At 40.8% G+C, this 21,859-nt stretch overlaps 2 protein-coding genes across 3 annotated transcripts; one reads left to right on the forward strand and one right to left on the reverse strand.

Annotated features, from left to right (window-relative positions):
* Positions 1 to 892: 892 nt before the first annotated feature.
* LOC126370724 (coatomer subunit epsilon) lies at positions 893 to 6,094 on the forward strand. The gene is made up of 7 exons (XM_050015748.1): positions 893 to 1,008; positions 1,581 to 1,772; positions 2,551 to 2,642; positions 3,189 to 3,354; positions 3,877 to 3,988; positions 5,011 to 5,126; positions 5,874 to 6,094. The coding sequence occupies exons 1-7, from the start codon at positions 907 to 909 to the stop codon at positions 6,000 to 6,002; spliced, it is 909 nt and encodes a 302-aa protein (XP_049871705.1). The 5' UTR covers positions 893 to 906; the 3' UTR covers positions 6,003 to 6,094.
* Positions 6,095 to 7,266: 1,172 nt separating this feature from the next.
* LOC126370690 (collagen and calcium-binding EGF domain-containing protein 1-like) lies at positions 7,267 to 16,483 on the reverse strand. Of its 2 annotated transcripts, none has more exons than XM_050015701.1 (9): positions 16,340 to 16,483; positions 13,801 to 13,929; positions 12,646 to 12,794; positions 11,694 to 11,839; positions 11,017 to 11,173; positions 10,381 to 10,478; positions 9,820 to 9,989; positions 8,586 to 8,731; positions 7,267 to 7,463 (listed from the first exon to the last, which is right to left on the reverse strand). In XM_050015701.1, the coding sequence occupies exons 1-9, from the start codon at positions 16,474 to 16,476 to the stop codon at positions 7,288 to 7,290; spliced, it is 1,308 nt and encodes a 435-aa protein (XP_049871658.1). In that variant the 5' UTR covers positions 16,477 to 16,483; the 3' UTR covers positions 7,267 to 7,287. The 2 variants fall into 2 exon arrangements, with proteins under 2 accessions (XP_049871658.1, XP_049871657.1); XM_050015700.1 differs by having other exon boundaries at positions 13,801 to 13,935.
* Between the last annotated feature and the right edge of the window lie 5,376 nt (positions 16,484 to 21,859).

Genomic DNA, 21,859 nt, shown 5'->3' on the forward strand with positions numbered 1-21,859 from the left:
GTATATAACTATGTTATATAAATAATTTTGTTTTATTTAATACATACATTTTAATAGATACATAAAATGGACTAAGAAAATGAACATATGAACTTAAAGCTTTGAGCGGCCATCCTGACGTTAGTTAGAACCGCCCCGGCCGCTGTATTTATTTTTTATTTCTGTGTGACCAACAGTGAGACGTGTATAGGCTATTTTATGTATGTTAAGTGTACGTATTATATTAGGTACGAAATCTAATGTCGTACCAATTACGTGTATTGAATATGCGTTACTTGCCAACCTAATGGTTGGTACTCAGTCAATCATCAATCCGTGTGAGTGATCTAGTCAACTTAAGTTGTCTCATAGAATAGGTACCCACTACCTACTTACCTATTCGTATTTTCAGACCTCATGGTAGGTGTATATTATAATTATATTGCTGTGTCCTATCCGGGTCCATAAGTATTACTCACCATAGTATGTTACCAAATATCTACAATGTTAAATGCAATCAATGATACGGTTGTTTAGTGAACCAAACTCGTGTTAACTTTTATATTTTTAAAAAGTTCAAGGCTTAATATGTAGACAACCTTTATCTTTAAATTTTTAAATAATTTTATAACGATACCTGGCATGATGTTGCTATTGTAAAAATATATTTTTAATAGTATTTTATCCCTTTTCTTAGAATAATAAAAATACCGGATTTTTGTAGCTTTTGGTTAATTTAACCTTTTAATCAAAGTCATGTTTTAGTCTGATAAATAGTAGATCTAATAATGAATTAATGTTAAAATTCAAATCATACCATGTACCTTGCATTTTTTAACATTTCTTCTTTGGTAGAAATTTATCATATTAGGAAACTAGATTTTATTATGGCAACACTAAGCAACAACTGTCAGTCAATCTGTCAAAATGGCACGTCAGCAGCAGGATGTCGATGAGCTTTTCGATGTGAAAAATGCGTTTTTTGTTGGAAATTATCAACAAGCTATCAATGAGGCACAAGGAATTAGTGTAAGTATTGTCTAGTTAAAGTGTTCCCAGCAGTGGTGCACTCTTTAATAGCGTATTTTCTAATATTTGCAGCGCCATATCCGTCGCTGTGTTTTACTTATTTTCTCTGTATTTTGCCTTTATAGACGAATATTGAATAAATTAAACCGTGTACCTCAATGGCTATAAACATGTAATTACTAAAATTAAAGCTAAAATTTCTTTATTTATTGTAAAATTTATTGGTAATGACGTGTTTGTTTTGTGTCAATACATGAATGCTTCCTGTCGTATTACTGCAAGAAACTATGTTTATTGAGTAATTACAGACTTAAGAAATTACTGTAATAGGAAATTACTTCGGAACTAGCGCCATAAACTTCTACTTTTAATCAAATTCGATATAGTGGTTCATCATATCCACCTAGAAACATTTATGGCGTCAAGTTACCTTTGTTGACTGACAATATATTTCTTTATTGTATCATAATTAAGAAATATTTAATCTGTTAGTTTTCTTGTTTCCAGAACGTCAAGATGCATTTCTTAATCCCCTTATAAATCTCATATTTTAAAATAAATTCCTCTTTCAGCCGTCTACTCCACTGATAGCTCTTCAACGTGATACATACTTGTACCGATCATACATCGCGCAGGGCAACTACAGGATCGTGCTGCAAGAGCTGAAGTCTGCAGATCCCTTGCTACAGCCACTCAAGACTCTGGTGGACTACTTGTCTCCAGGGGCCAACAAGCCCGCTGTTGTTGCTGATGTTGATGCTAGGGTAATTTATAATTTATACATGATTCATGCACTCTACACACTATACATAATAATGCAAATCTATGTAATATGAAACAAATTTGTTTTACACCATTTATATTCTTGATATTTATTTTTTAAATTTATCTCGTCCCCAATAACCAAAAATAAAACAACGAATTAAAATGAGGCACTTCATAGTTAATTGGGTCAGATATATCTATTATTATATTCAAATTCAAAAATATCTTTATTCAGTAGGTAACATAGTTACACTTTGAATCGTCAATATTTACATAACGAACGTCTCATCCACCTAAAACTACTGCAGCTTCTCACAACCTGTATAGCCATGGAAAAGAAGCTGCAAGAAAAACCTCTGCACAGGGCCCTAGACGTTCTTTAAAAAACATAAAGAACATTATAGATATTTCATATCACTTATTCTTCTTCATTACGTCATCCTTCCCTCTCTTTGAACTGGATCGGATGTGAAGCATAACTCCACAATCCTATTACAATGTGGCTTGGTGAGTTTTAAGGGGATTGAAATTGACTATATCCTATTTAGGGTAGTCAGAGGTACCTTCTATCCTATCCTACAAAATGAACTAAGTACCCACACCTCACAGAGCTTCCTGTTAGACTGACTTGCTATGTGGTGAGCGGTATCGCCGTCTATAATGGTCGAGCCATCTGTGTTAGTGAAAACTGCACTTAGATAAATTACTAACTCATTGGTGAATTGGTTATTGAAGTTAAAAACATAGATAATTTATTTTAATTTTTAAATGCTTCAGGTGGCAAAGGGCACGGAACTGGCAAATGAAGTATTCCTAACTGTAGCAGCCACTATCTACTACCACGAGGAGAATTATGAAGCTGCTCTTAAGTAAGTTTCATTACCTACATAAACAGACAGCCATTATAATAATCAGGATTCATTTACCTAGTTTAGGCATCAGAAACAACTCTTTAGAAACCAATTTTTATATATTAAGTATCTTTAAAAATAAATTAATTTACGTTCCATTGCTGATATCATAAAAGCAAAAGTGAATATTTTTTATACACTATTAGGAATAGGAATAAAGCAGGCTCTGTACGGTGGTAGCGTCGCGCGCGGCGCGATATATATCGTGGGACTCAACCAATAAACTCAGCGTATGCTATCCACAGGGATATATGTTTTACGGGTATAGGTCAAAGCTCTCGATATAATTGGATATTTGACTGGATCTGACTGGGTTTGACTATTAATTGAGGTACAAAATGAAGGCAACCTGACACTGGAAAAGCATGCTTAACATCCTGTTGGCAAAACAACATAACAATGGTCGAGGACCAATTTGAACAATCGTCCATCAAAATAGTAATACTCAGTTGTTTCCATTCCATTCTAAGCCTTCAATTAGCAATGAATGGTTCATCATTACAGGATCCTCCACGGCGCCGAGTCCCTGGAGCTGCGAGCGTTCACCCTGCAGTGTCTGCTGGCCATGAACCGCCCCGACCTCGCTCGTAAGCAGCTGAAACTGTTGCAGGATGTTGAAGATGACGGCACGCTCACACAACTCGCTCAGGCTTGGCTGAATCTGGCTCAGGTAAGAGAAGTTCACCTGGCGACGCTCGGTTGACCGGGAATTAAATACTCTCATGGGAGCCGATCAGAGTGACAGAGGCTACAAAAGATGAGATGGCTCTGTACAGATTTCTCATCGTTTATGTTTCTAATTTCATGGATAACAGACATAATTATGCATCTTTGTTTTTGGGTATAAATGATGACCCTTTATGTTATACCCAGGCACAATTACATCATCCACCCATTATTCTGATCAAAATAAACGCGAGCAGTGGAAATACTATATTGTATATATTACTAGATAAACTTGTTGAAGGTCAATGTAACATAACATTAGATAGGCAATTCTTCACTCCCCACCATTAGCTGAGCTATATTTACCTCACCCCCTCGGACTTAGGTTTTAAATCGTATGGGAGTCAGACGTCACACACAGATGCGCATGTCCGATTGGTCAATGTGTAGTGTCTGTGTAAAACGAGGGTTTGTGTATGAAGTAGGGTTCCGTTACTAATTAAACATTGTTCCCCGTTGACCCCAGGGCGGGCCGGGCGTGCAGGACGCGCACTACAGCGTGATGGAGCTGTCGGAGCGGCTGGGCGCGCTGGGCGCGGGGCCCGCCGCCGTGGGCGCCGCCGCCGCCGCCTCCAGGGGTGAGTTACACTCTTGAAACGGTCCTGAGATCGTCACACCGACATTCGACTGTTTATTTTTTTATTTTATTTTTTACAGTTTTACATGCAGCCATTACAGTAAAAAACCAATTCGATAATAAACACATATTATTATACTAATAATAGGCAGCGAAATTACTTCTTCTTCTGGTGTCAGGGTTACTATTGAGCCGCCAAAGGCCCCTGACATGGCTCATATATCGATTACTTACTCCAAATCACTGCCAAATTACTGAAATTATATTATAACTAATAGGCTAGTTTCTATACTTTTTACTAAACATCAGAACACGAAATTACTATGGAATTTGTATGAAAAAGCACACTGTGACGTCACAGAAAAACGTGATAAAATGTCGGACTTATTCTTGCGTTTTTCTTGATTAAAATTCATGTATAAGTTGAATAGAAAAAAGAAAATGTTTTTCGTTAGTTTTAGATCTGTCTTTATTTAGTAATGTGTTTAGGGCCACATCAAAGTAATTAATATAAAAAAAGCAATATTGGGTACTTGACTGAGTCAAGTATAAATTATACAATGCTAAACTAGAAATAGATGGCTATCTAGGGGTGAGATTGCCCTCAAGATCATGTCAATGTGACAGTTCTCATATAAAAACAGGGACTTGAGCTTGATCTTGAGGGCAGTCTCAGCTGAGATTAGTTTCTTAATACCACCCTAAGATAATAAAAAATCGATGTCATTTTACTTTTCTACTTATTTTCGATTTTTATATTTGAAGTAAGTAACAATGAGCACGACGTTTGACAGCTTTTACTGATGACGTCACAGGACAGTATTTCCATACAAACTCCAAAGAAAACTATCGTTTTGACGTTTCGTAAAAAGTATCTCATTTGACTAGGTTGCCAAGTAGCCTGTTGCTAATTGACATTTGTTCGCATTGCGCACTTTTGTATGCGCAAATGTCAAATTGCAATATTGGTTTTTTAGATGAATTTGTGTCGATGTGGTATTTTTAATCCCTCCGTTACCGCAGGCATGTGGGAAGAGGCTGAGCAGATGTTGTCGGAGGCGCAGGCGCGGTCGCCGCAGCAGCCCGACCTGCTGCTGGGGCTGGCCGTGTGCGCCGCGCACGCCGGGAAGGCGCCCGAGGTACTTGCTATACTGACCACTTTGTTACTGCGTATTGCGGTCATCGTTAGGCGCAAGACTTTCACGCCCCTTGATGAGTCACCTATCTATCCTCAATGAGGGTAAAAACTGTGTATTTCTCCCATCAGGTGTCGCTACTGTAGAGGGTTCTTAAATTTTAACAGTTCCCCATACTATTTGAGTAAACAAACTGTTATATTTACTCCCTAAAGGTTGGAACTGCCTTTTTCCAACTGACTGCTTTTCTTTTTCATAACTCATCCTGCAGACGGGGTACACTCCACGTTGCTCCACATTTTAAAGCAATTTATCAAGAATTTTATCTTGACAGTGGCCCCGATTCCTGCAAACACCGCCTAATTTTATTTTAAGTTATATCCGTCATTTTCATATCCGTCGAAAAGGAAAGGGACGGATGATTCACAGCTCTTAATTTTAGGAAGAATGAGTAAATTAATGTGTCGGATTATTGACTGATGTAAAATTTTTAGACGGTTGGTTTAGATTTGTGCTTAAAATTGACGTGTGTTCCATAAATTTTATGCTTGTCAATTACCCGTCCCTTTCCTTTTCGGCGGATAAGAAAATGACAGATATAACTTAAAATAAAATTAGATGGTATTTACAGGAATTAGCACCAGTATGGATTTGCGATCTCGAATTGGTATTGCATTCCCTACTATCGGTATTCCCTATTCAGGTCCCCTTCAATTCGGCTTTTACAACAGTCTTCTTAAACATTTGCAGGTGTCATCCCGCTACCTGGCCCAGCTGATCGACAGCCACCCGGAGCATCCGTTCACCAAGGACTACCAGGCCAAGAGCAACGAGTTCAAACGCCTCGCCGCACAATACCAACCCAGTGTGGCTAGTTAGAGAGATGTACCTTGGTCATTATAAATGAATATTCCATTATCAGAGTATGTATTAAACTTAAAAAATATTAATATTATAATTGAGTTACTTTATTTATTGGGTTTTTATTTAGTTCTCGTTTGTTAGTTTTTTTTAGTTTATTACAAGATACACAATAGGCAAGGCTGACGAGGAGTCGGTGTGTATGTCGCGGCCAGGGGGGTTAAAATGGCCACATCGAAGCAATTCACCTAAGAAAGCAATATTGCAATTTGACATTTGCGCATATAAAAGTAAGTGCGCAATGCAAACAAATGTCAAATAGCAACATTGCTTTCTTAGATGAATTGCTTCGATGTGGCCACTTAAACCCCCCAGATCTCAGAGAGCAGACTTTTAGAAGAGTCTCTCTATTTAAGAGCTGCGCTTTTGTCGGTGGAGTCGCTTTCATTACTCCATAGATAGGTGTGTAGAACAGTGGTTGACCCAATCGACTTCCGTTCCGCAGTACACCGACCAATTTCTCAATCGGTGATGTTCTAGCTAGAGCCCTACCAGAATCCATTTCCTCGGCCTCCAACCAGTACTGATACCGCTGCTGCCCGGCATCAGGGGTGCGCTTTTGAAGTAGCGGCGCCTACTCGCTACGTCACAAGATCGTCATAGAACCTAAGTAGCATTTTATAGGTTAGCCCGTCCCAGTGAGCTACCCACTCATCATTAGCCCATAACGTCCCCACTGCTGGGGCACGGGCCTTCCCTATGGATGGATAGGGTCGGGCCTTAAACCATCGCGGGCCCAGTGCGGATTGGTAGTTATTAACGACTGCTAATGCAGCCGGGACCAACGGCTTAACGTGCATTCCGAAGCATGGAGGACGTCGAAAAAAAGCCTTTGTGAAAGTTGCTTAACTTCAACAAACGCAGACCGAGCGCGTTTACCGCTGCGCCACCGAGCTCCTCACTAAGTTCTGCTAATCCTGTCGCTGTTTGGTCGGGGACTGCTTATTTTTAATCGCAGCTAAGCTTTTTTTTTGACGCGACTTATTGTAGATTTGCCGCAGATGGCATTAACTACTTGGCCGGACAAATGGGGAGCGCTGAAGGCTCTCACCCGGTACAACGTTTAAGACAACAGGCTTGAGGGTGCTCAGTTGGGCGCGAACCTCCGCTCAGGGCGTCGTCTGACAGGAAAAATATTTGAAAGAATTAATCGATAGCGATAAGCGCTGAATGAGGGAACGCAGCTAACCATCATATCATTCAGAAGAGTAAAGCAACGAAATTCTTTACAAGGCTATATTTGCTAATAGAAGGAGTAGTCGTAATCAGTGTCGGGTTCATCGTCGTCGGGCGGCGCGGCTCCCGCTAACAATCGGAGCTGGCGCAGCTTGTCTTCGACGTCCTCGGTGACGGCGCTGCGTGTCGTGATGGTGTCGGCTGTTGTCGTCTCCGGGTCGTGGAGGATCTCGCCGGTTTTACCTGGAGAGGTTGAGTCATTTTTACAATAAGATTCCCATTGTCATTCAGAATTTGCTTTTGAACAGAATTAAGACTGTAATCAAACAGGAACTTTATAAAAAGAGTTATACGGTTAGTGACTATTTAGAAGATATGGACGCATCGGGTTAACTGTCTAGGAACTGATATTAGGCAGCCAAATTACTAAATACGGCACAGATTTTTTTTATTAAGAAACAATTAAATACGTTAACTAAACACGAAATTACATAAATAATTAACAAAAATAATGCTATTTACTGCACTCGTCAAAAAGCCCATCCCTGACTAATCCGGGCGCGAAGGTGCCCATTACACTAGCCGCATTACTAAATTGTATAGCAATATATTGTTTTTTTTAAAAGAACGTGATATAAGGAACATCATATTTCTAATAAGTATTGACATTGTGCATGTTATCATAGTAAAAACCTACCAAAATTATTATTTTATTTTAAAATACACTAAAACAAGTACTCCCGTTCAATTTGAGTCGCAGTATAACCCGACCGCGTTATGAAGCACCACGCGCTTATATACGTAATGAGACTATGCGTACTTTCTTAATTTGACACGATTTTATTGAATGAATATACCGTTGTGTACGAATGCATAGCTAAACAAGCGCCAAGTTTTCGCCGTATTTTTGTATCAATCGCTGTATCTACGGTTGTGGTAAATCAATGTGTATCCATTAGGCCTCAAACTGGATGACAGCGGCAGCGGCGCGGCGGCGGCGGCGGTGCGGGGAGCGGCGCGGTCAAATGCTAAGATTTATATTGAAGTGTTCTGGATGGCAGCGGCGCGGGGAGCGGGGTACGAGCGGTGCGCTCTAGTCGAGCGGTGTCTCTGCGTTTGAAACTCGCCTATTTGTTTCCTTTGTTCATTATAGGGATTCAGATCTTCTTTTGCCCATAATAAATCGTACGAAACAAAAGAACTACAATCGAAAATGCGTTGTCGCCGTTTCTACATCGCGTTCATTTGAGACACAACTCTATACGGCATCGAGAACGGAACAGCTGCCGCCGCTATCGCCCCCGCGCCGCCCCCGCTGTCATCCAGTTTGAGGCCTTACACCTTATGGTTGTGTATGTATCGTACCATTTAAAGTGATCTCGACAGGTCCGTTCGTGCCGACGATGGCGGGCGCTGTGAACGCCTCCAACTCCTGTTCCGTTATGTTCTCCTCTTCCACCTTCTGTCGGCGGTACTCACGCCACGCCTTCTTCATGTTGAATCTGTCTGGCCTGTGACAGAATGTTTTTTAAACAGAATGACCAGTTCAGTACATTTAGTAATTACAGGCTGATCACCTGCTATGTGAGACCCTGATTTGGTAGGACAGGCTGATCATCCGTTTGTCCGAAAGTAAGATGATCTGTGCTTCGGAAGGCACGTTAAGCCGTTGGTCCCGGTTACTTCTTACTGATGTACCACTCTATTTTGAGTGCATATATTGCGAAAATTTTTAGCCAGATTTACAGACAAGTCAAAATCTTTTTTCCGGATTAGCTCCAATCCAAATAATGAGAGACTTTCCAGGCTACAATCCCAAAAAAAAATAAAATAAGTAGATGGCGCTGTAAAACCTTATAATTTCATGGGCTTTTCGGCGGGAAACGGGAACGGGACAGTTGCTTTCTTCATTGAGTAATCTAAATAATTAATACGAAGTGGTGTTTTGTGGTTAATGATCGCATTAAGTTAGTTAGTAGTTATTAAGTTAGTGGTAGTGGAAGACATTCGCGAGTGTTATTATATTGGAGTATTCAATAAACAAAATGTATCTGCCTATTTTCGCTTCGTGCCGGGAAGCCGCTTCATAACTCAAAAGTTTATGCGGACTTTTGAGTTAATTCGTTTGGGGTTCGGAGTAGGAGTCTACTCCGAGGGTGGGGGCTTAGGTTTCATCATCATCACCTTTCATCATTTCATTAATCATCAAGAAAAAAAATACGTCAGACATGGCTGTATGGGCATAGTTCCCTTTGCCTTACCCTTCGGGGAAATCTAAAACAAAAAAAAAAAAATATAATTTCATGGATAACAGACTATCTATTCTGTAAAGAAGCTATATTGTTCTATAGATTTTTTTTGTTCCCTCATGTATTATAAGCAAGGAATCACTACTAACTTGTCAAATAAAAAAACCACTGATTTATACTATCATTAACACAGTTGACTCGACCATATACGACGATACGGCTCACCACCTATCACGTCGGTCTAACAGAAACCTCAGTGAGGTATGGGTACTTAGTTCATCTTGCGATGGATGTAGCTCTGACTACCCCAATTGGGATATACCTAGTCGTGAGCTTATGAAAATACTTACACTTCTCCGTCCTTATATACTCGCTTCTCCAAGTTCTGTATGTCATGTTTGATGTCAGCAATAAGCAGCATCACTACTTCTAGAGACCCTTTAGGGCCGCGTTGTCCGCGTGGACCTCTGGGGCCCATGTCGCCTTTGGGACCCTCCATGCCTGGGGGACCTGCCGGACCCTGTTGATAAATACACGTTTCTAAGCATTACACTACAAATAACATTATAAAGTCACAAGCTTAAGCCTCCGTGGTCCAGTGGTTGAGGGTTGGGTTCACGATTCGGAGGTCCTGGGTTCGATTCCCGGTGGGGAAATGTCACAAAAATTACTTGTGGTCCCCAGTTTGGCTAGGACATTACAGGCTGATCACCGGATTGCCCCAAAGTAAGATGATTCGTGCTTCGGAAGGCACGTTAAGCCGTTGGTCCCGGTTACTACTTACTGATATAAGTAGTCGTGATATGAGGCATGTCAGGGGCTTTTGGCGGCTCAATAGTAACCCTGACACCAGGGTTGATGAGGTTGGTACTCCACCTCACAATCCACACGATGGAAGAAGACAGGCTTACCCTAGGACCTCTCTCGCATCGACAGAAGCCGCCTTCCAGTGGCGCCGTGGAGTCCATTACTCTGTACATGTTCGTGCCGTCTGTAAATCTGTCGCCATCTGAAAACAGGATTCAAACACAACCAAATAACTTACCAGATACCTAATGTTAGATAGAAATAATCGACCAAATCCTGACCGATACATCACTGTGCTAATGGACGTCACAACACTGGCCTGCGTGCCGTAATTGGATAAATTGTGATTAGCCTGGGCATTTCACGAAACGTCTGTTAATATTGGCCGTCAAATTGTTCCATGCTACTTACTCGTAGGGGTTCTTCTTTTTTCGTGTAGCATAAGGTCGATAACTGACCTTACCTGACCTGACCTTAGGTTCATCATCATCATGATTATTATCATTGATGGCGTCAAGGATGAGCCAAGGGAACTGGTAAAATTAAACAGCCAAACATTAGAAACACCATTCACTTTCTACAGTACTAGGCGATCATAATCCATGAGGAACTAATTATCTCCCTTTAAGACGGAGTTGTCCATCAACTTTTTGAGTGCCGTCTGTGTGGTATGCAGCTGCTCGTTTATGCTGTTACCAGCAGCAGAGGTACCAGGCGGTCATAATCCCGTAGGAACTTACGGTCTCCCTTTAAAGCAGGGCTGTCCATCAGCTTCTTGAGTGCCGTCTGCATGGTGTGCATCTGGTCGTTCAACAGTTTCACCTTCCTTGACAGCCATGACACCGTGTCGCAGCTTGCATAGCAGCGGGATGACGCTCTTACTAGCGGGAGAGGTTCCTGTGACGGTCAAGTTGTTATGAATTATTTTTGTGTCTTTTTACAGATTTTTTACTGGAATAATCAGGAGTGCTAGGGCCTCTTTTCAGCGAATTAAAAGCACAAAATATTAATGTCCAAGAGACTCTTGCGCAATGTGTTATCTCTGTGAGCTGGAGAGAGCGATAATAATTATTCTTCTTCGAAAACGTCGACGACAGTGGCTTGGTCAGTATCAAAGGTGTTTGCTAACAGAAGATATGATTTATTCACATATTGATATGGTCTAACGTATACTAACAGAAACTTGTATAGACACAGTGGCGAAAGCCACTTTCAGTGGAACCCGCTAGGGTCACCGACAGTCTAGTACAGTCAATATACAGCAGGTTATACAGTAATACTAACAGGAATGTGTACGCACAGCGGCAGCCGGCGGCGGAGAGGGACCGTGGCGAGTGCCAGTTAGTGGAACTCGCTAGAGTCGTTGACAGTCTAGTACAGTAAGTATAGTACACCTGTAGCTAGTTGTAATACTAACAGGAATGTGTATAGGGACAGCTCGCTCGCAGCGGCGGCCGTCGGCGGCGAGGGAGTGTGGCGAGGGACACTCGCAGTGGAACCCGCCCGGATCGTTAACGCAGCTGTGCTCGCAGCCAGCATTCTTGTCTGCACACTCGTCCACGTCTGGAAGGAAAAACATCTAAATAAGTATCATTTCTTGTACACGGTATAAGTCTCCTTCAACAAACAGGGCTGTTAGTGACTTAGAACATACCAACCGCTGTTACGTTGCGCGGAAAAGCGGAATCACTTTAGGTGGAAAAATGTGCCATAAATTATCATTGCCATGAATGGCATATTAAACATTAGCTATGATCAATCTTGTTATCATAAACGACTTACATTACGTTGCTTGGCTTAGTTGAATAGAATTATTCTATCCAAGTAATTGTGGCTTCTCTGGGTAGAATAAAAACTATTCAAATAAGTGAGTAAGTGGTGTACATAAACAGCCTATACACGTCCCACTGCTGGGCACAGGGCTTCCCTCAAACAACCGGGTATGGAGCATCCACCACGCTGCTCCACTGCGGGTTGGTGGAGATGTTTGAGCTAGTAGCTCGGGACCAACGGCTTAACGTGCTTTCCGAAGCACGGAATCACCTTACTTTTTCGGACAATTTGTGATTCAAGCCTGCAATATGTCCTTACCAAACAAAGGAAAGTCTCACAAAGTGATTTCGACAATGTCCCCATCGGGAATCGAACCCGGATCTCCAGATCGTGAAATAAGTGATACATATTTCTATTTTATTATCCTTTTAAACTTGCAATCAGTCCTTGGACTCGGCAGTTCCTTTCGACAGTAGGAATATTGGACGTGGAGTGAGGCTGGTCCTGTTGGGCAGCTTTTATTGGGACAGGTTAAACCATAATGTAGCCGCGTTACATATTATAACACCATCAAAACCAACTCTCCATACACTTACCAACGCAATAGGGCTGCGTCTTCCTCCTGTAGCTGTCCTCACTGAACGTGAACCCTGGGTGACAGGTGCACCACACCTGGTCGTCCTTCACCTCACACGCCTGCTCGCATAGTTGCAGACTGCACGGGTCTACCGTCTTTGGGATACACCTGCAAATCGGGATATAATCCAGCAACACAGCAACCGAATTATATCGACGGCTTCGGCTAATAGACGCAGCGTATGCTATCGACGTGTGGATAAATGTGGTACGGCTATTGGTCGAGACTCTCAATATAAATCGCGCCCGGCACAGTTGCTGTGCCGCAGCGACTGATAAGAGTGAAGGTAAGTTGTAACCTGCCTAGGTACCTAATAATTTCTTAATAATTCGTCTACTGTTCATCTAGTCCTTAATCTCTCTAAGTAGAGAGACAGCACCCAGCACCTCCTAATACCAACCTTACAGGTGTAAGGGTCACGGAAGCTTTGAGCGGCATTGGTTAAAGATACTTCTTGTTCACGCTTTCTCAATCAGGAAAACGGGGCAATTGGCCAATGTACGAACAGAAAATTAATAGAACTGCCAGATAATAACATAAATAATATGCCAACTTTAGTAAGCGTACAGGACACATAGTACAGAAATAATCAAAAATTAAGACAGGCATAAAAACAGGCGGCCTTATTAGGCTAGGCAAAAAACACAAAAACAATAAATATTTTTCCGACATTCTACTAGATATCAACTTAGAATCATGGTATGAGTTATCCCCCAGAGTTATATATGTACTTAGATACACGTGAAAATATAATGGCAAATTCTGGAATGGCATTCTCAGGCAATCATCATCACTAATTTAAGAGCCACGCTCTTGTCGGTGTAGCATTCTTCATGCAACTTTTTAGGGAAAAATAAAGCAGTGGTTTCCCTCTTGCCTTCCGCTCCGCAGTACTCTGTCTGACGCGAGTGGGATGGCGCCCAGAGTAGTCTATTTCAAAGCCGTACATGGACTCCTGTCTTCCGCGTTGGAATAGTACTGACTGACACTGACAGTTACTGCTGCCCTCTGTCAGGTTCCAGGTTACAGTGCCTGTGACGCGCCTCTTCCAAGGTTCTCAGGCAATACACAGATGTTAGTTACTGTAGTTTCAAGAAGCGATAAGTGAACTTACCTTCCAGCGATATAGACGTGTGTTTCGCAGCAGTGCAGCCGAATACACTGCACGTCGGCGCCGTCTACGCGGCACGTCTCACGCGACCGCAGCAGGCGATCCGTCGGACACGTGCTGTTATCGTCCACACTGGAACTAGCAAGAGGTATTCTTCTTAATGAATTGTAGCGTTGACCGCGACTTTCCGAACGGCGACCCTCGCTACGGCGAGTCTCTTTACGGCGAGTGGCCTTCTTTATTACACCTATAACACACCCCGGACACTTCATACAAACAACCCCGTTTTATACAGACACTACATTGACATTATCGTACACGCGCATCTGTGTGTGTGACGCCAGACACGATACGATTTAAGTCTACTACGTTCGAGGGGTAAGGTAAACCTAGCTCAGACGCTGGTGGGGAGCGGAGAGTTGTCGTTCTATACGTAGTATTATTCCTTATTTTATGCTTACAACCGTGATAATCGACGCTATAAGTAGTTTTGTATTTTTATTTTTCCACGCCTACTTTTTACACCTCAAATCTCGCCATCTTATACATATATATGTAGGTATATGTCAATTAAAAAAGTAAATCCATTTCCGCTTCCTCTTTCCGTCTCTCTCTCTCTCTCTCTCTCTCTCTCATACTTTCTCGCTCCAAACGTTCCTTTTCATGCATCATACCTTTCCATTCCCACACTACAATACCCAAACTGTTATCAAGTGTCTATGAGACACATAGGAGACAAGTTTAGTTCAAGGACCATATTCTAGTTCATGCGGCAGCCACGTAATTACGGGTCATATATCAGTCGGTGCCACAAAGAACTTTATCTTATCACAACGTTCATGTTTCGCACACAGTTCGGATCTGATGCATATGATGCCATTGAGGATTTGAAAAAAAAAGATGATGAACATAAATAAATATAGGCCGGTCATAGGATGGGTGACCACAAAAAAAAAGCTTTCACCGCGAGCTCCTCCGTGCTTCGGAAGGCACGTTAAGCCGTTGGTCCCGGCTGCATTAGCAGTCGTTAATAACCATCAATCCGCACTGGGCCCGCGTGATGGTTTAAGGCCCGATCTCCCTATCCATCCATAGGGAAGGCCCGTGCCCCAGCAGTGGGGACGTTAATGGGCTGATGATGATGAATAAATGTAGGTAAGTGCACCACGGCGCCCCATGACATAAAGCCGGTGGGTCGTACGTCCCTCTACAGGCCTATCCGCAATCAATCGGAGATGGTATCGAGCATACTCCACCACGCTGCTCCAGTGCGGGTTGGTTTACATTTGGGCTAAAGCTGGAATCATGGAATCATTTTACTTTTCGGACAATTAGGTGATTCTGTCTGCAATGTCTTAGTCAAACAAAAGACAGTCTCACAAAGTGACTTTCGACATTGTCCCCATCAAGAAATGAAGTCCAACCTCCAAATCTTGAGTAATGCTCTAATCACTAGACCACAGAGGCTCCTAACTGGACATACATACATAAGCTTACGAGTTGACGACCATTTCTCACCGAGATGAGCAGATGCTATGCTTTTTTCTTGGATTCTGACTTCTTTTGTTCAACTTATAGTTCGAGCACATACTCTCTATGTGCTCCTAACTAAATACTTATTAATAAGACTAAACGGATACTACTACTACTACAGAGGGATTGTGTCCTCTAACATGATGGACTAATGTTATGGGCGATAGGCTGATCCCTTATCACCATATGGTTCATCATATCCAGCTTACGACATCGTATCAACAGTAGCTGCAAGTTGTCTTTGATTGCTTGTGGCTCTGCCCACCCCATTGGGGATGGCGGGCGTGAGTTTATGTATGTATGTATGTACTACTACTACAGGATACTTGGAAAGACATGGGGGAGGCCTTTGCCCAGCAGTGGGATCACACAGCCTAATAATAATAAGACTAAACGGACGGACATACTAAATATACCAGCATAGGAATGCATGTCTCAAAATGTTTAGATACAACCTACAAGGCAATTAGTAGAAATCAACAAAACAGGCGTGTAGTGAATTTATGTTGACATGTCTGTGATCTTAACTAATTGACCGAAGCGTGTTCAAAATAATCAGTAGCTAAGGTTGTTGATTCTAAGAACAAACTTCAAAGGGCTTTCCGTAAGTAAGTACCCTATTTATACGACGAACTCGCGAACATATTAAACGCATTACAAGAACTATAAGGGTCCTATGCATTATTTTATGGTAACTTTATTCTCCATACGAATGTCAACGACCTCTGCCCTTTGATTTTTAATGCGTAACCGTTCGTTTGATAATATTTTGCACGCTGCAACGGACAGACTGATAAAAATGAACGTAATGTTTATTCTGTTGGAAGATTTCACTTAGGATTAAGGTGAGTTCGGATGGTTAGTTTCTTTTCATCTATCAATAGATTTTTAATTTAAGGAACTTATTTTTGCCAAAAATGTTGACTAAAAGCCCGAATCACTCGCCAAACATACACCGAAAAATCACACCGTAACTGTTAAAACTACTAGCACTACATAAGCCACTCACAGGTCGAGCGGATCATCTTGGTAGGAGTCTTCCGGATGGTACCCTTTAAGTCTTCTTTCTTCCCCCGAAAGTACCAGGGACGCAGGGCAGATGAGAAGCAGCGCGGTAAAGACCGCAGGGCCAGCGGGCGCGCGCATCGCGACTGCGGGCCGCCGCGCATATGCGTTTGCGCTGATACTCAAACTGTAGGAGCGCTCGCTCCGTTGCATTTTGATAGTGATTGGTATATCAATTACAATTAGGGCTTTAACAGTTAGGGCTTTGAACTGAGGATCTATTTCGCCACTAGTTAAGATAAGTGATCCAGAACATCTGGTAATTACTAATTACACTATAATAAAAATATAAAAAACTAAAAACTATGTAAAACAGTAAAAATAAATAATTTCTTATAGGACAAATAATAATACTTACGGCATACAAGAACCGCCCCCCAGATTTTATATGGGGGTTCTTTTTGAGACGTAGGGTGCTCACTAAGAGGGGAATTTGCGAAATTCAACACCTAAGGGGGTAAAACGTGATTGGAAAGATTGTACGAGACGTCTATAATAGTATGGGCGTCACGCGAACGAAATCGCGGGTAACAGCTAATAAATGATAAAAAGTTTTTTGTTTTACTAAACAAAATCTTCGTACACGATTATATTTGACTATATCTCTGTTGAAGTAGGTAGTTTGACGTAACATAGCAAGATGAATTAAGTACATACACCTCACCGAGCTTTCTGTTAGACTAACGTGACGTGTGGTGGTGACTGGTGAGCCGCCTCGTACAAATATTATACACATACATTTAATAGCTAGCATAATATAAAGAACAACTTAAAATTAATGCTCTTATTGTAGATTTGCTGCATACAACAACAACAACTTGGACGGACAGGACTATAATACGGAAGTAATCACCACAGTCTATTTAACATGCGTAAGTGCGTAACAACTTGGTAACAACCCATACTGTACATCCAATCTAAGAATCTGACACACAATACTTCGTTTGTATGCACACTGGGTCCTGTTTTAATGGATACGTTGCTTGCAGATGTAATTAAATGATACCTATCTTGTTAATAAAGACATAATCATCACAGGGTCCGCTTACCTAACCTGAAGATTTGACAGGTCCGGTTTCTTACAGAAGCGACTGCCTGTCTGACCTTCCAACCCGCGAAGGGAAAACGAGCCCAATTCAAGTTAGGTCACATAACTCCGAAAATGCATTTATCGGGCATATGGGTTTCCTCACGATGTTTTCCTTCACTGTTGAGCATTTATGATCCAAACATGAATTCGAAAACATATTCGACAATATAGATAGACAATATATATTATATATTTTCTAAGAACGTCTTTTCTTCGGCTATACAGGTTATGAGAAACTGCAGTAGGCGGATGAGAGATGCATTTTTTTTTATCTGAATTGAAATTATCGGTCTAATGCGAGGTTTTGTGAATAAAATCACGTCCGAATGTAATATTATTTCATACAGGCGCTTACATTATTTTCATTATAACGCGACTCGATATAAGCGGGAACAAGTTAGTGTTTTATTTTTTATTGAATGTACTTACTTATGCCACATGCGGCAAGTCACGTCAAAAATAAATCATGTATAGATATTTGTATCTATTAAAATTATAATAACCAGGAGTTCATAAAAGTTTGGTGGCATCTGACTATCGCCTAGCAGTAGTACCGAAATAGATTCCAGTGCGTGTAGCAGAGTAGGGTAGATGAGGATATTTCGGCCGTCAGGGACGGAGTATGTTTTATTAGTAGGGAGACCATAAATACTCATCTAAAATCTATATTCGCAACGGATTATGTGCAATTTATATTATATATTTAAACTGGAATAACTCGACTCATCGACATTGTATTGTGTAGGGCCGAAATCTACAGAACGTTATGGAATAGTTAATATTACATACATACATAACATACATAAACAGCCTATATACGTCCCACTGCTGGGCGAAGGCCTCCCCTCAATCAACCGGAGGGGGTATGGAGCATACTCCACCACGCTGCTCCACTGCGGTTTGTGGAGGTGTTTTTACGGCTAATAGCCGGGATCAGCGGCTTAACGTGCCCTTCGAAGCACGGAATCATCTTACTTTTTCGGACAATCAGGTGATTCAATCCTGAAGTCCTTACCAAACAAAGGACAGTCTCACAAAGTGATTTCGACAATGTCCCCATCGGGAATCGAACCCGGACTGAACCCGGGCCAGGGGGTTAATATTACCTCACTTTTATTTTAATAACAATGGTTTAAACCACCACGCGGGCCCAGTGCGGATTGGTGGTTATTAACGGCTGCTGCTGGCCCGATCTCCCTATCCATCCATAGGGTAGGCCCGTGCCTCAGCAGTGGGGATGTTAATGGGCTGGTGATGATGAACAATGGTTTAATATTGATGCGGTGTATGGCTGAAAACGCTTACCTAACCTTGTTGAAACAATGCTTAAGTGCGGGGAAAGTGAAGCAGGGAAGAGAACTGACTCGGGGTGTAAAAACGTCACACTAAAGCAATTTGCTATTTGACAATCACTACATAGTATAAATCGAAGTCGCTTTTTCTGTCCCTATATCCTATGTACGCTTAAATCTTTAAAACTACGCAACGGATTTTGATGCGATTTTTTTAATAGATAGAGTGATTCAAGAGGAAGGTTTATATGTATAATAACATCCATTAAATAGTGGAGAAATACTGTTATTTTTGAGGGTTTTTTAATGTGATGTCGTAAATAATTTCATTTTTTCCTCAGCATTGCACCCGAGCGAAGCCGGGGCGGGTCGCTAGTTACTAATATGCGCAAATGATATTTTTTTTGTGTTTTTTCTAGACCCCACCTGCTCTTACAAGGAAACGTAGAAAAGACACAAACAACACCGAATATATAAACACAACATAACATATATATATATGCACAGCATCACGCCTGTATCCCCGAAGGGGTAGGCAGAGGTGTATAGTATAGACACCCACTCCTCGCCAGCTATGTTTAAGTCCCATGTAATGCCTTACAACTGTTTTAAGACAGTAGTTAAACAGAAACTTTACAAAAAAAGGTTATTATAAAATTAGTGACTATTTAGAAGATATTAATGCATGGGATTAATTGTTTGAGAACTGATATTTGGCAACTAAACTACTCAATTGTATAAAAATATTTTATGTTTATTTTTTTAAAAGAACGTCTTTTTTGCAGCTTCTTTTCCCCGGCTATACAGGTTGTGAGAAGCTGCAGTAGTTTTAGGCGGATGAGACGTTCGTTATGTGGAAATTGACGATTCAAAGTGTAACTAAGTTACCTACTGAATAAAGATATTTTTGAATTTGAATTTGAATAGGGGGCTAGTCTATTACCCGGGCACAAATCGTGGAAACCACGTGATATATCTATCGTGGTATCTTTATAAAATCCTCTTAATTCCAAAAATCGCAAAGAACTATGGGGATCATCTGATCGAGAAGCGTGTTTATTTATCTGTGGATGCGCAGACGCTTCAATGCCACGATTCATCGACTCACTGACACACTCACGATTGCATCATCGGAGAGTGGAAGTACTTCCTTACTTATTAGAATCATGCGTTACTTTGAACTGTCCACCCCATTAAGAATTTATAATATAGGTATATAGTATAGGTATATAGTATTAGAGAGACACGATGAGGGTGACTTTAAAAAAACCCTCTATAAATAAAACATGATTAAAAAAAAGAATTTATAAATTACAGAAGCGACTGCCTGTCTATACTTCCAAGTTCCAACCCGCGAAGGGAAAACCAGCCCAATACAGGTTAGGTAATGTGTGAATAGAAACCTAGATATAAATCAAATAAATATATGACGGTAAGTACTTCATTTGAGAATGGTTCGGTCGATTAGGATATTATTTTTTGTTGTGTTTGTAATAATAGCGAACTTACTAAGTTTAGCTAGCGTTTTTTTTTTACTTAATCTTATTATTTTTCGTCTTGGTTTTCTATATTCATTGTATATAATCTAAAGTTGTTGTAGTGTCCTTACAGGGTTCCTGTTTGTACTTTCCCCTACTTTTAAGACCTCTGTAAAACATCAGGAATGCAATAAATATCTTGGGGGTTAAAATGGCCACATCGAAGCAATTCATCTAAGAAAGCAATATTGCTATTTGACAGTTGCTTGCATTGCGCACTTACTTTTATATGCGCACTTAATTTTTATGTTTTTTTTTTAATTAATTTCAGTTCCATACTTTTGGGCAGAAGGCAAGAGGGAAACCACTGCACTATTTTTTCCAAAAAAGTAGCACGGAGGATGCTACACCGACAAGAGAGAGGCTCTTAAATTAGTGAAGTGATAATTTTGCGACAGGAAATTCGACTTGATATCAACTCTGATTCATGGTTTGAATCACCCTTAAAGTTTTCGTTACGATGTCACTAACACCCTGTATATCTATAATGGTAGCTATTACAACACCCACCATGAATAAAATACTATTAAAATGAAATTGAAAAACCTCATTTAGGATTAACCAACCATTTGATTCTGTTTGTAACAAATGGCAATTAACATTTTAAGTGATTTATTTTCCTTAAATAACTTGAGCCGAAGATGCGATAGATTAATTCTTCTTATCGTGTGGGTTGTGAGGTGGATTACCAGCCTCATCAACCATGGTGACGGGGTTATTACTGAGCCGCTAAAGGTCCCTGACATTACTCATGTAACGACTACATACTTACATCAGCAGCAAAGTAGTAACCAGGACCAACGGTTTAGCGTGCCTTCCGAAGCACGGATCAGCATCTTACTTTCGGATAATCTGATGATCAGCCTGTAATGTCCTAACCAAACTAGGAATCACAAAGTGATTTTTATGACATGTCCCCACCGGGATTCGAACCCGGGATAGGGTAATTTAAAACTGTAAACTAATAGGTTTATTATTCAAGATGAACTAAGTACCCACACCTCACCGAGCTTTCTTTTAGCCCAACCTGATAGGTGGTGAGCTGCGTCGCTATATTATCAAATGCTGATGTCCAAAAAGACCCATGCTGCTTATCCCAGGCAAGTTGGCTAAAGAACATTGGCGAGAAAATATTTTGAAAAAAAGTAAGCGTCTAGGAATGCGACATTTACTAATCTTCATGAAATAATTTTGGCCAATTTTTCAATATATTGCAATAAATAGTAAAACCCGGGTATGAAACTTATATTTAATTAGAACCACGATTGATTAAAATATTTTCACTTTATTTATTCACAAAATGTTTCGTTAATACATACTTTTTGAGTTACCATTTATAAAATTAAAACTACTGATGTATTAGTAAAACTACTCTTCATATAGACTCATTTTAGATATTTTTGATGAATAGACGCTGTAATTTGGACTTAAATAAAAACTTGTATGGGCGCTCGCCATTGTTCTTTACGAATAAGAGCTGCGCTCTTGTCGGTGGAGTTATCACAATTCCTCTCTTCTTCCCGCCAAATCCTTCACCTCCCGAT

The sequence above is a fragment of the Pectinophora gossypiella genome, chromosome 11, assembly GCF_024362695.1.
Source record: "Pectinophora gossypiella chromosome 11, ilPecGoss1.1, whole genome shotgun sequence".
NCBI classification, from domain to species: domain Eukaryota; kingdom Metazoa; phylum Arthropoda; class Insecta; order Lepidoptera; family Gelechiidae; genus Pectinophora; species Pectinophora gossypiella.